The 14,231-nt window shown below is 40.7% G+C and overlaps 1 protein-coding gene across 8 annotated transcripts in view; it reads left to right on the top strand.

Annotated features, from left to right (window-relative positions):
* The window catches only part of HTT (huntingtin), a 182,417-nt gene that overhangs the window by 96,094 nt on the left and 72,092 nt on the right, over positions 1-14,231 (top strand). For all 8 annotated transcript variants that reach the window (XM_073342650.2, XM_073342649.2, XM_073342651.2 and 5 more), the window contains 4 exons: positions 4,049-4,104; positions 6,413-6,561; positions 7,743-7,879; positions 10,132-10,248. In XM_073342650.2, coding sequence (XP_073198751.1) covers positions 4,049-4,104; positions 6,413-6,561; positions 7,743-7,879; positions 10,132-10,248 — 459 coding nt within the window. The remainder of the gene's footprint in view (positions 1-4,048; positions 4,105-6,412; positions 6,562-7,742; positions 7,880-10,131; positions 10,249-14,231) is intronic.

Genomic DNA, 14,231 nt, shown 5'->3' with positions numbered 1-14,231 from the left:
TCTGGGGTTCCTCATATGAGAATAGGGCAAGGTAGAGCACTGATAGCAGAGGTGGGGGGTGGGTGGGCTGGGGGAGTTGCCCATCCTGTGGTGAGGAGTTCCCCTAGGCTTCTCCTAGTGTAGTGGGTTTCAGTAGCACCCAGATAGGGCCAAATGCTGGGCACGGGGAGATTCATAGATTCATAGATATTTAGGTCAGAAGGGACCATTATGATCATCTAGTCTGACCTCCTGCACAATGCAGGCCACAGAATTTCACCCACCACTCCTAAAAAAGACCTCACACCTATATCTGTGCTATTGAAGTCCTCAAATTGTAGTTTGAAGACCTCAAGGAGCAGAGAATCCTCCAGCAAGTGACCCGTGCCCCATGCTACAGAGGAAGGCGAAAAACCTCCAGGGCCTTCCAATCTGCCCTGGAGGAAAATTCCTTCCCGACCCCAAATATGGCGATCAGCTAAACCCTGAGCATATGGGCAAGATTCATCAGCCAGATACTACAGAAAATTCAGAGATGTCGGCCCTATGCCAAGGAGCACCGGATGCAAGTTGGGCTCCTGCTCCATGACTTGGGCTCTTTGGCACTAGTGTAATACAAATAATAATAATAATAAAAAAATCACATGATCATATACTTTGATGTAGTACATAATGTATAAAGGACTAGGGGGCTGAGTTAAGGATGCATGACAACAAGCATTTTGGCATTTGCTGATATTTGCATGCTTTGCTTTGCAACCTTCATGGTCTTTTAACGTACCTTATCAAATTATTTTTTCTGTGTTAATTAAAGCACAGATGTTTCTGGTACTGACTGGTCCATAGGGGAGACTGTCCCAAGGAATTTAGACTTTAAATATTATGGCTATTAGTAAGTACCATAGCATGGCTACATGGCAATACATCTAACTGGTTTCAAGACTGAGCTTTATGGAGAATATGGTATGGTGAGATTGCCTACTATGGCATGTGGCCCATCTGTAACTGCTAGTAGCAAAATATCTCCAGCTGCTGTTCTGCCAAATGGCCGGGGCTCTGAGTTACTACAGTGAATTCTTTCTCAGGTGTCTGACAGGTGGGTCTCATTGATTGCCATATGTGAGGTCAGGAAGGAATTTTTCCCCAGGTCAGATTGGCAAAGACCTTCGGAGTTTTCACCTTCCTCTGCTGTGTGGGGCATGGGTTACTTGCTGGTTTGAACTGGAGTAAATGGTGGATTCTCTGTATCTTGATGTCTTTTAAATCATGATTTGAGAATGTCAGTAACTGAGCCTGAGGTTATGGGTGTATTACAGGAGTGGCTGGGAGTGATTCTGTAGCCTGCGATGTTCAGGAAGTCAGACTAGTTGATCACAATGGTCCCTGCTGGTCTTAAAGTCTGAGTCTGTGGCTGACTAGCACTACATTTTTTTTAACTACAAGGCAAAAAGTAACACTTACATATTTGTACAGCAGTATCCACAGAAAAAGCCTGTGTGATATCCATATATAATGAGTATTAAAACATCTGTATATAGCAAGTTTTAACATCCAGCCAGCCCTGAAGACTATTAATGCTGTCCTGCACCATCCTATAATTAAGGTTATATATTGTTATATATTACCGGCTGGAATTGTCTGTAAATGTTACTCCTGTGGGAATTCTGCACAGAAGATACATTCTGCCTGAGAAGTGCTGCAGTTCTGCCTTTCGCCCACCAGAGTCTGCTGTGGCGCCAGGACAGCTAGCAGTCTAGTGAGCCTTGCAGAACTAGTACAGCTAAAGTTATTACGGAAGGGGCTAAAGGTTACTCATTAAGTCTCACTGGTCATTGTTGTTACGCACTGTAAGAACCTCCATAGAAAGCAGTGATGTCATACAATCCTGCACCTGGTTATTAACAGTACAGGTGCCAGCAACAGCCAGTGGGCAGCTGCGTTCATCACAGCACCCTGCCCACGGAGCCAGGTTAGGAGGCATGGGGATATTGGGGGGATGAGGGGGACAGATAGAGTGGGGTACACGGGGCTACTGGGTGGTCACAGACAGGGGTTCTGCAGGGCTAGTGGGGCATGGGCTTAGGAGCTAATAGGGCGACCGCATCGAGCCAGGGTCTGAGTGGGAGACTGCAGGGCCACATGGGGATGTGTGGGGAGGGGTGGCAGGGCCACACGGGGACGGGGAAGGTGGACTGCAGGGACACACTGGGACAGAGACAGACGTGCCTGACAATGAGACTGTCTATGAGTCAGTGAGGTTCTGCGTGGGGGAGGCTCCCCAACTCCCTAACAATCCCTCCGTCTGTTTCTCTCTTCCCCCCCCCCCCACTCCCCCCCCAATGTTCCGTACTTCTCCCATTCACACCCAACAACCCTCCAGGTTCACTCCCAGGCTCCTTCCCTCTCCCTCAGCTCTTCCATTACTTCTGACTTCCCCAAGCCTTTGCACTGTTTCTGAGGGGTGCAGGAAATATGTTTCTGTGTTGTAGTTTAAATGAATTATTACTCAAAGTTCTGTATTAATTTGCCTATTTGTCAAACATTTCCCGAATTTTTTTTTTTTGGGGGGTGGGGTGGGGGGGAGTCTGTATTGTTACAGACATACTTGCTGACAAGTATTTTGAAATAAATTATCAAAAATAGTTGAAACTGGCGTAATTATATTGTGTTATTTTGATGAATAAAATATGCAGAATTTTGCAGTATTCTTAATTTTTTTGTCACAGAATTCATCCAGGAGTAAAATTTATATATGAAAGGAAAAACCTTATTTGGATGCGCAAGTACAAGGGATCAGAGTTAAATTTGAAGTTTCAATATTAAATCTGCATTAGCTAATTTAAGCTCATGTTTTCTCAACCATAACACTTCATTAAATGTTAGATTTTTGTATAAAATATATAATGTTGTCATGTAAATATATGTAAATTATAAAGTTGCAACACAGACTCAGATTCTCTTTTAAGCGTTCATGTATTGTCGTAGGTAAGGCTCTGATTTTGTCACGGATATTTTTAGTAAAAGTCTGGAACAGGTCATGGGCAATAATGAAAAATTCACGGAAACTTGTGACCTGTCCCTGATTTTTACTAAAATATCCGTGCTAAAATGAGGAGCCTGAGCAGCTGCGGGTGGGCTGGGAGCTGCAGGGTCCCCCTCCACTGGTGGTTCTGGTCTCTGGGGGCGGCAGGAAGTAGCGGGGGTCCCCGTGCCGCCCCAAATGGCGGGGAGCTCTAGGGGTCCCCCCCACCCGGTGGCACTGGCAGCTGGGAGCTGTGGGAGGTCTGCCTGCCGCTGGCGGCAGAGGACCCTGCAGCTCCCAGCTGGACCTGGCTGAAGTCACGGAATCCGTGACCTCTGTGACTAAATTGCAGCCTTAGCCATAGGTAGGGCCCTACCAAATTCATGGCCATGAAAAACGCGTCATGGATCCGTGAAATCTGGTCTTTTGTGCTTTTACACTACACTATACAGATTTCATGGGGGAGACCAACATTTCTCAAATTGGGGGTGCTGACCCAAAAGTGAGTTGCTGTGGGGTTGCAAGGCTATTTTAGGGGGGTTGTGGTATTGCCTCCCTTATTTCTACACTGCCTTCAGATCTGAGTGGCTGGAGAGCAGCAGCTGTTAGCCAGGTGCCCAACTCTGAAGGCAGCGCTGCACCAGCAGCAGTGTAGAAGTAAGGGTAGCAGTACCACAACCGCACCTACACTGATCTTGCGGTTTCCCCCCACATCAAACTCCTTTTTGGTTCAGGACTCCTACGATTACAGCGCTGTGAAATTTCAGATTTAAATAGCTGAAATAATGAAATTTACTATTTTTAAAATCCTGGGGCCATGAAATTGACCAAAATGGATCCTGAATTTGGTAGGACCCTAGCCATAGGAAACTTTTCCAAACATCTTATAGCAAAGTATGGGAAACCGTGCTTTTCATCTGTTTACCCATAGATGTACTTTTAAATATTCATCTGCCAGTTGAGTTTTAGATGAAAAATTAATATTGACAATATTATGCCACTCTGAATGTGTACAGTTCTTAACGCTTATTTTTATCCTGTTTTCAGGTGTTTATTGGATTTGTGCTAAAGCAGTTTGAATACATTGAAGTGGGACAGTTCAGGTAAAATCAGACATATAAAATCTCTTCCTTCTATAGTAAGATTATGGGATATAATCACACAGGTCAATTGAAGAGTTTGGGTTAATCTCTTGTTGAATTTTACTGTTTCTTTGGAATGTCTGTTTTAAGAAGGGGAATGGATCTAGAGGAAATAACTAGCTGCTTTGAACTATCCCCTGTCCCACTACCCCTATTATTTCTTTTTTTCCAAAAACCTGCAGTGATTAATTCTGACACCTTTAAGGCCCCACATTTCCATTTACATCCATCCAGAGTGTAGTGTCTGTCCACCAAAGGAGGAGAGTTCCATTGTAGGTCATGTGTTTTCCACTTTCCCTAATCCCATAGCAGCTTCTTCAAGGGGTTTGGGCACTATGTAATGGGAGGGTTTGGGGAGCAAAGTGCAAGAAATACAATCCTAATCTATATTAATTTGTACTACTTCTGCTGTACTGAAAAACTCTCTCTCTCTCTGTGTTTGGGTAATTTCAGAGGGAATCTGTAATTTGGGGGAGTCTCTGGATCCATGCATTCTGGTAGTGAAAACTCTGTATTGCCAGCTTTTGGCTAGCAAACACCATAAATTTTATATTGAAAAAATAACATTGGGAATGTTGTTTAGATTTTTAGTGGGACACGAGAGCTGTGTGTGTTCTTGAGCCACATACTACTTTTGAAAGGGGAGGTAGGAAGGAACGGAGTAGGGGGATGTCTCAAGTCTAGAGGAGCTTTAAAAAATTGGATTTTAATAAAAATAAAAACTAGCAAATATACTCAGAATAGTAGAGAGAAGAAAATAAGCACGGAATCATTATATTAGGAACTATTTTTGTACTCCCCTAAATTCATTTTAAAAAAGCAGTTAAAATAAATGGGACATGCTGTAACAGCATTAAGCTACTCCAGGGCATGTATTATTAGGCTATTTATGCACTGTTTTGGTGCCTGAAGACAGGATGCCTCCAAAGCGCCTTCTCTTAATGCATGTTTTATTGCTTACTGCCATTGCTTTCCATAATGAATTTTAAAAATATCACTGTTGTCTCCAAACGATGCTTTGTTTCCGAACTGCCATTCCATTTTGATTGTTCAGCAGGAGTTCCAGTTTGATGTAGATTAGGAATGTTGCTTGCTGCCTAAGTGGATAATAGCCAACAGATGATCATTATTGTTCTAAGCAGAGTGGTTAATTAATAGTAACTTGTTTGTTTTTAAGTACTGCAGTTTTCCCTACAGCTTTGACAAGCCGTCAGCTTTAGTCACTCATACATATGGTAGTTTGTAATCCATGTTTTATTCCATTTTGTTAAACTGTCCATCAAGATTGTAACTTCCCCATTTTACATTTTAAAATTTATATTTAAGAGAACTTTTTTTAAAAATGGCACCTTGCTCTCATTTGTAACTAGTTACACTGGTTTTGAGGAACTAGCATTATGATATGTTGCAATTTTCACATTTTAGTTACAAGCAATTTTTAGCTATTTTTTTCCCTTCCCTTGTTTTTAATAGAGACACTGCATGCAAGCAGGATCTGTTTCTTAATTTGTCAATTTAATCCCCACCTAAAAGTATGATGCCTCCATCCTTTCCTTCAAATCTTTCCTTAAAACATACTTCTTTCTTTAAGCCTACAAAATCCAGTCCCTCCCTTCTGGCCTTAAAACCTGAGTCAATTACCAAAATAAGCAATAAAAACACTAAGCCAGTCTTTTAAAAAAAAAAATCACAACTAAAAAAATCACAACTAAAGTGGAATTAAGGTATAAACTTCACTTTGCTTGCTTTGTATTATATCTCATCCTCCAATCTTCATCTACATGCTGGATATCAGGTTATAAGCTTCTCAGCACAGGGTCTTTGCCTTCCTGCTGCTTTGTAAAGCACCTAGCACACTTTTGATGTTTATATAAACGTGATCTGAATGGGTGTTTCAGTGTTTCTGCTGCTTAACCTTTACATCCATTTAAACAGATCTTGTTTTCATGTAAATAAATCCTTTATAATGAGGCTGGTGGTACTATTCTTTTTTGCATTGTAATCCTTGGTTTGCATTATTTCTAGTTCATATGAACAAAAATGTTAGTAAGTAAGCTAGTATTGAGAAATTCAATAAACTCAACTTTTAAATAAGATCTTGTAGTAAAAAATGGGGCACAGAAATGCCTGAAATACTATATAGAAGTAGAAGAGTATGTTCATGAATTTTCCAAGAAACATAAGCAGGTTATTTTTCCTCTTTATAGAACTGACCTGTATGTTTAATAAAGGGAAGGTTGTGTGTATTGACATTTTTCTTTTGTTCCAGGGAATCCGAGGCAATTATCCCTAATATCTTTTTCTTCCTCGTATTGTTGTCTTATGAGCGATATCACTCCAAACAGATAATTGGAATTCCTAAGATTATTCAGCTGTGTGATGGTATCATGGCCAGTGGAAGGAAAGCTGTTACACATGGTAACTTAAAAACCAAAACAGTGAAACTACTAACAATTTGCAGAATACTAAAAAGAATATACAGTGCTGTGCTAAGGAATGCTGGGCTCATGCTGATCAGCCCAGAAAACACTTACTTGTATGGTTTTTTTGTATTTTTTCAAACTACATTTTGCATATATTAAACCTAGTTCAAAGGTATGAACCTACTCCCGACAGAAAATATTATTTATCCCATTTACACTACTGCCACAATTATGCATAATTAGCTATTTTTGTTCAGAGCAATTAGGAGATTTGAGTGTAGAAGAAAAGCTATAAATTATGTATGTTTGAGCTGCTTAGGTAAGATTGTATACTGTCTGCCTGGTTCTACCCAGTGATATCTGTCCCTTGCTTTCTCATAAAACGTATGACGAAAAAAACCAGTTGCTTTAAATTTGCAGTTACCAGTTTGTGACAGTTGCTGAATTGATATTTAACAAGGCAACATAACACCCTCTGCTACCTTTATACAATACATTGCTAGCACAGAAAAAAGGAGACTTAGATTTTGATCTAAATGTCTGATATCTAATTTTAAAACATTCCAAAATGTTGCATGTGTGTATGTATGTGTATGTAAAATCACTAAAAATTATTTGCATGCTATAACCGTGACGAAATTTCTGTTTGTAATGAGGATCTTTAGGAATTTTCTGTCTAATTTTAAAAGTAAAATAATCGTTAAAATGGTGGTTAAACAATATTTAATAGCAACATAATTATGTTATTAGGGCTTGTTAGCTATTTGAATAGTAGGTTAACACAGCTGTATTTTTGAAAGGTTTTGATGAATCTATTTTGATATTACCTTTATTTGCCTTCCTTTTGGAAAAAGAACATTGGAAGCCTTCCTTATTCCAGAACTGTTGGTGTAAGAAATGCATAAATTGTACTGAGAAAGGCATGTCTTTTGAAAAATGTGTAAAATCCTGAAGGGGTAAAGGTCAACTGTCTCTAACAGTGACTTAGACCGTGCTTTAGTAGGGATGAAGGAACAACAGAGATGGAAATGACTTAAGTTTTCCGCAAGTATTCATAGAAACCTCACAATTTAAGTGCTAATTTTCAGTAATAAAATTGCTGGGAGTTAGAACCTTTTTGTACTATTCAAAACTAACCTGCATTTAATATTGAAATATAAAACATCTTGATTTTAGCTATACCAGCTCTGCAACCCATTGTCCATGATCTCTTTGTATTACGAGGAACAAATAAAGCTGATGCTGGAAAAGAACTGGAAACACAAAAAGAGGTGGTGGTTTCAATGCTGCTAAGACTTATACAGTATCATCAGGTAAGATAAGTGGACAGATTAGTGTGTCTGTGTATGTTTTATAATGTGAATTATTTGTTGGACTGTCCACACTTAAAACATTTCAGGTGACATTTATCCCTCTCTGAACAAATGCTGATTAGTCAGACTTTGTTCTGAGAGCTTTCTTGGTGTGCAGGACAAAAAATTTAGTGCTTTCTGGCCCTTCCCGTAATTGGTAGGCATAAGAGTACAAACTCAAGTGTTCAAAAGCAAACAATAAAAGCATTCATTATTTCATACATTTATATAATAGGGCAGAGAGGTAGATTTCATATATAGTGCAAAATATTGTCCTTTGTTTATTATCTATATTAGAGTAGCACTGAAAGGCTACAGTCAGATTCAGGACCTGCATTGTGTCAGGGCCTGTATGAATACATAGTGAGACAGTAGTTTCCCTGAGTGATAGTCTAATTTAAGACAAGATGCAATAAGTGGGTGTAACTAAAAATAAGAGAAAATGGGGGAGAGAGTACATAGGTAATTAAGGCTAAGATTTTGTCATAGTTTTTTTTTTAAGTAAAAGTCACAGACGGGTCTCGGGGAGTGGCCAACACCTCCAGTGCTCCACTGTCTCAGAGCTCCGGGTGGCCCTTGCTGGCTGACAGCTCCAGCCCTGCCACCCCAGGGCTGACCAGAAAATGTCATGGCGGTCTCTAAAAGTCATGGAATCCACGACCTCCATGACATAATCTTATCCATAGTAACAATCATAGGAATGCTTAGTTACATTGGCTTTTATGGAAACAACTAGATGATTGCTAGTCATTTACTTTTTGTAAGATATAACTACAGACAAGTAAAAAACAAACAGTAACTTATGACTGTTCACCTAGCCATTGACAGATGTCATTTTATCAATAGCCTCACTGTTAAGATGGGTCTTGAAGGATTTTTTGGAGAACAGTGTAGAGGTCATATGGACAAGTACAGAGAAAACCTTCCAGGCATATTGGGAGACAGAGGGGGGAAAAAGCATAAAGGTGCTTGTGAAAGAATTGATCTGGAATCTTTTTGCTTATTCTAGACACTTAACAGAAGCGTAATACTTTCTTTTATTGAACTTCGTCCAGTTGTGGAATGCTGCGCTCGTGTGTATTAATGAGAGGAATGTGCCTTTTTGAATACAATTGAAGAGGCAACTCTTTATTTATTTTTTATTTTTTTCTAATTTAGTTATAACATCCAAATTTCTAGCAAACCTTATTTTTTATGTGTCAAAGTTCAGACTGAAATTAATTTCTGCAACTAAAATTTTATAGGTTGATAGTGAATTTATAGTTTTACATAATTAGTCATAAAGTAGTGTTTGGATACATTTTTTGACGTGACATTAAACTGTTATTCACATAAAGTGTTCTGACATTAACTGTGTATTCACATGTAGGTTATTTTTAACCTTTAGTGTTATCTAGACTACAGGAGTTTCTAGTAGACATCGGGAATAGCCAGTATTAGGACCTGATCTTGCAAACTGCTCTACACAAGCATACCCTGCGTCTGTGCAGAACTCCATTGACTTTAGTTCCACTCATATAGAACAGCTTGCAAGATCAGAGTTTTAATGTATGTCTCATTTCCATTCTTCCTTTCATTAAGACAGGAGCAAATACAGATACCCTTCTAATATATGAAGACTTTTACTTGCCAGCTACCAATGTTTTGCTTTTCTTCCCACTCCCCATGCATTTCATCTCATACTCTATTCTTCCAACTGTTGGACTAATCACTTGTAAATTTTGGCTTTACAAAGCACAGAAAATTTTGCTTTTATTTGTTTAAAAAAATGGTCTGGGAAATACCAGGTATTTTGGTTGTCATAAATGACCATATCTGAGAGAGAAACTTGTTCTTTTTATAAATTCTAGCCTGAAGTGAATTTTTTACTATTGTACATAGACGTATATTTCATTTCTTCTCCTGGATTTACGTAGTTTTATTTCTTGTATGCCTGAATGTGTAAAAATGTTATCTCAGTGGAGCAGAATAGGAATACTGTCTCTCTTACTCTGTTACATGAAAGGCCAGGTTAAACAAGAGAACAGTATATATTTGATAGTTTAAGATGATCTTAAATCATCTTTGTGAAACACCTTGCATAACTTTTTGGTTTTGGGGAAAATGATAGTTTTATTAACTGTTCACTCCCTCAACTATACTATTTAAATATGCCATTTTCTAAAGTGCAGGTGTGTTTGTTTTGGGGCGGGGCGTTGGGATATTTTCTTTAGGTGCTGGAGATGTTCATCCTAGTACTGCAACAGTGTCACAAAGAGAATGAAGACAAATGGAAAAGATTGTCCCGACAGATAGCAGATATCATTCTACCAATGTTAGCAAAACAACAGGTTAGTATCTAACTTTATTGATTTTATCTTTATGTATCAATTTTGCTTTTATTACATGAAAGCAATATTCTGCCTACAGTCTGCAAGTAAATATAAATACTGGAAACTATTTTACTAAAATAGGTTTATATATATGAAAGACTTTGTAAATATAATGTTCAAGATAAGGCATCCCATTCATTCTTAATGGGGCTGATAATGAAGAATAATTTCTGTATAATTTCATATGTACTTATAGATTAATGTCATTTTTAAATAATTTTAAAATCACAAAAGACTAATTTTGTAGATAAAAACTATTTGTACTGTCTTCTAATATATCTCAGCTTAGAGTTAAGTCCATAACTGCTCTAAGACTTTATAGCTAATACAGCTCACGGTGCTTACTATATGGTATCAAGTCTTTTTTCTTCTTTACATACAGAATGTCGTTATTATTTGGCATTATAATCAGACAATATAATCGTTGGTCAGTGACCTTATTTTACAACCTATTTTAATGAACAAAATAAAAATTGTAATGAAATTTGTTTACTTGAAACTGGTTTGGTCATCTGTAATTGCCTGTTAACTTTATTTTTAATGTTTTTAAGTTACATTTTTAGGTGTCTTTATTTTCTCTATTAAATAACTTAGTCTGACAAAATTGCACTTCTGTAAATCCTGTGACGTAGCTGAATATGGGAGAAGTTAAGTGTTGTCAGGACCTGGATCACAGGCAAAACTGGCGTTATCTGGACTTCATTGCACATTACTCCACTTAGGCAGATCCCAGCTTCTGTGTGAACCCTCATTGAAGTCCATGGGTGCAGAGTAATTTACAGGGTTGGAGACCTCATGAGCTGCATATAAGTTTGTAGCCAAACCTGAGATCTGTGTGCAAATTGAAGATGGCCAGCAAATGAAGCTCAGTTGAGTGCTGGTCCCTTTGTGTATCCCACACGTGGGTGCACATGTTTGCTGTGCGTGTGAATCTGGAATTCTAACAAGTAGTGTCGGTTGGTCTGCACATGCGCAGTAGTTCTTGTGCTCCAGACTGATGGCATAAAGGGCAGTGTGGGCTGAACACCTCTCCGGTTCCTCCTTATCACCGCATGGCCTGAGTCAGAATCTGTGTCCAGTTTCTCCAGATTTTCTCTTTGATGCCCTGTAAATGGCTATTCTAAATAGTTTTACATTAGCATAGTTAGTTTTATAGTATAGTGTAGCTTGTTCTTTCTGTGCACTGGGGACTCCCTGCCTGTGGCCTGGGACTGTGCCCAGGGGTTCAGTAATACGCTTCCTGCCTTTGCTCCTTCTCTGTGAGCAACAGTCACCAACACTGTCTCTATTGCTTGGGTGAGACACATATTGGGATACCACTGGTGGAGTTCCAGGATTCCCAGCACTGGATCCTGAATATTTTGCTGCTTACAAGTCCAGGCAACGTGGTGCTCCCTTGTAATGAGGCCATCGTGGAGCCAGCCGTAGTGGTCTGGCATACTTCAGCTCCTGTGCCCCCAGGTGTAAGAGGGCTGAGAGATGTTATTTCATCCACACCAAAGGGGCTGGATTTCTTTTCTCCCATCCAGATCCAAACTCCCTGATGGTACAGGCAGCCATCGGGAGAGCATGGTCACAACTTCCCGAGATCACCACAGCTGACAAGGGCTCAAAGAGGTTGGACCTCTTGGGCGGAGGCAGGGGGTAAAGGGTCTTCCTTGACAAGTCTGAAATTTTGTATTGCTAACTATCAGACCTTGTTAGTCAAATTATGATTTTAACAGTTACTTCAGGCTGGCTGACTTTAAAGACAAGCTACCCTCTGAGGACAGAGCCCAATTTTAGTCCTTCATAGAGGAGTGCAAGTTAGTGGCTAAGACTTCTCTTTAAGCTGCAGTGGATGCAGCGGATACAGCATCCAGTGGCTTGGTCACTGACATAGTTACGAGGTGTGAGTCTTGGCTTCCCTCTTTGGGGCTACTCAGGAAGGTCTAGAACACCATACAGAACCTCTCTTTAGACAAGTCAGATTCGTTTAACGAGAAAATGGATGAGTCCCTATACTTGTTGGAAGACTCAAGGTCGACTCACCGGTCACTGGGAATTTACACCCTAATCCCCAGGAGAAAACAGCAGAAGCAGGTGTATAGGCCAAAGCCACCCCCTCTACAGATGTTGTACCACCTTTGTCCAGATGAGGCTCTGTTTAAACATCAGAAGGTTCAGAGGCCTCAATTTTCAGCCTCCTCTGTTACCATGACCTGTGCCCATTCCCAGCCACCCACTAAGGGCTACTTTTGATGCCTCGGTAGAGATCCACCCATCACTATTGATGCCACCCACTTCTACCTCCCCCTTATCTGTGGGGATCATCTCTCACTTTTTGCCTGCAATTGGGACTGCGTCACGGTATACAGTTGGGTCCTGGAATATTCTTGATGGATAATTTCTAGGTTTCTCACTCTCCCTCCCCACAAACCCACTTCCTGGTCCATCTTCAGGAACCACTCTCACTAGGTGATTCTTCAACAGGAGGCAGACTCCCTCTTTCAACGAGGGGCAACAGAAATAGTGTCACCTTGGTATCAAGGGAGAATGTTCTATTTTAGTCCCCAAAAAGATAAGGTGGAGACCCATTCTGGACCTTCAACAACTCATAGTATCATAGAATATCAGGGTTGGAAGGGACCTCAGGAGGTCATCTAGTCCAACCCCCTGCTCAAAGCAGGACCAATCCCCAGTTAAATCATCCCAGCCAGGGCTTTGTCAAGCCTGACCTTAAAAACTTCTAAGGAAGGAGATTCTACCACCTCCCTAGGTAACGCATTCCAGTGTTTCACCACCCTCCTAGTGAAAAAGTTTTTCCTAATATCCAACCTAAACCTCCCCCACTGCAACTTGAGACCATTACTCCTTGTCCTGTCATCTTCTACCACTGAGAATAGTCTAGAACCATCCTCTTTGGAACCACCTCTCAGGTAGTTGAAAGCAGCTATCAAATCCCCCCTCATTCTTCTCTTCTGCAGACTAAACAATCCCAGTTCCCTCAGCCTCTCCTCATAAGTCATGTGTTCCAGACCCCTAATCATTTTTCTTGTCCTTCGCTGGACTCTCTCCAATTTTTCCACATCCTTCTTGTAGTGTGGGGCGCAAAACTGGACACAGTACTCCAGATGAGGCCTCACCAATGTCGAATAGAGGGGAACGATCACGTCCCTCAATCTGCTGGCTATGCCCCTATTTATACATCCCAAGATGCCGTTGGCCTTCTTGGCAACAAGGGCACACTGTTGACTCATATCCAGCTTCTCGTCCAATGTCACCCCAGGTCCTTTTCCGCAGAACTGCTGCCTAGTCATTCGGTCCCTAGTCTGTAGCGGTGCATTGGATTCTTCCATCCTAAGTGCAGGACCCTGTACTTACCCTTGTTGAACCTCATCAGATTTCTTTTGGCCCAATCCTCCAATTTGCCTAGGTCCCTCTGTATCCTATCCCTCCCCTCCAGCGTATCTACCACTCCTCCCAGTTTAGTATCATCCGCAAATTTGCTGAGTGTACAATCCACACCATCCTCCAGATCATTTATGAAGATATTGAACAACACCAGCCCCAGGACCGACCCTTGGGGCACTCCACTTGATACCGACTGCCATCTAGACATGGAGCCATTGATCACTACCCGTTGAGCCTGGCAATCTAGCCAACTTTCTACCCACCTTATAGTGCATTCATCCAGCCCATACTTCTTTAACTTGCTGACAAGAATACTGTGGGAGACCGTGTCAAAAGCTTTGCTAAAGTCAAGAAACAATACATCCACTGCTTTCCCTTCATCCACAGAACCAGTAATCTCATCATAGAAGACGATTAGATTAGTCAGGCATGACCTTCCCTTGGTGAACCCATGCTGACTGTTCCTGATCACTTTCCTCTCATGTAAGTGCTTCAGGATTGACTCTTTGAGGACCTGCTCCATGATTTTTCCGGGGACTGAGGTGAGG

The sequence above is a fragment of the Lepidochelys kempii genome, chromosome 4, assembly GCF_965140285.1.
Source record: "Lepidochelys kempii isolate rLepKem1 chromosome 4, rLepKem1.hap1, whole genome shotgun sequence".
NCBI lineage: Eukaryota > Metazoa > Chordata > Testudines > Cheloniidae > Lepidochelys > Lepidochelys kempii.
The sequence above is the reverse complement of the archived record's forward strand: the minus strand, read 5'-3'. Positions and strand labels throughout refer to the sequence as shown.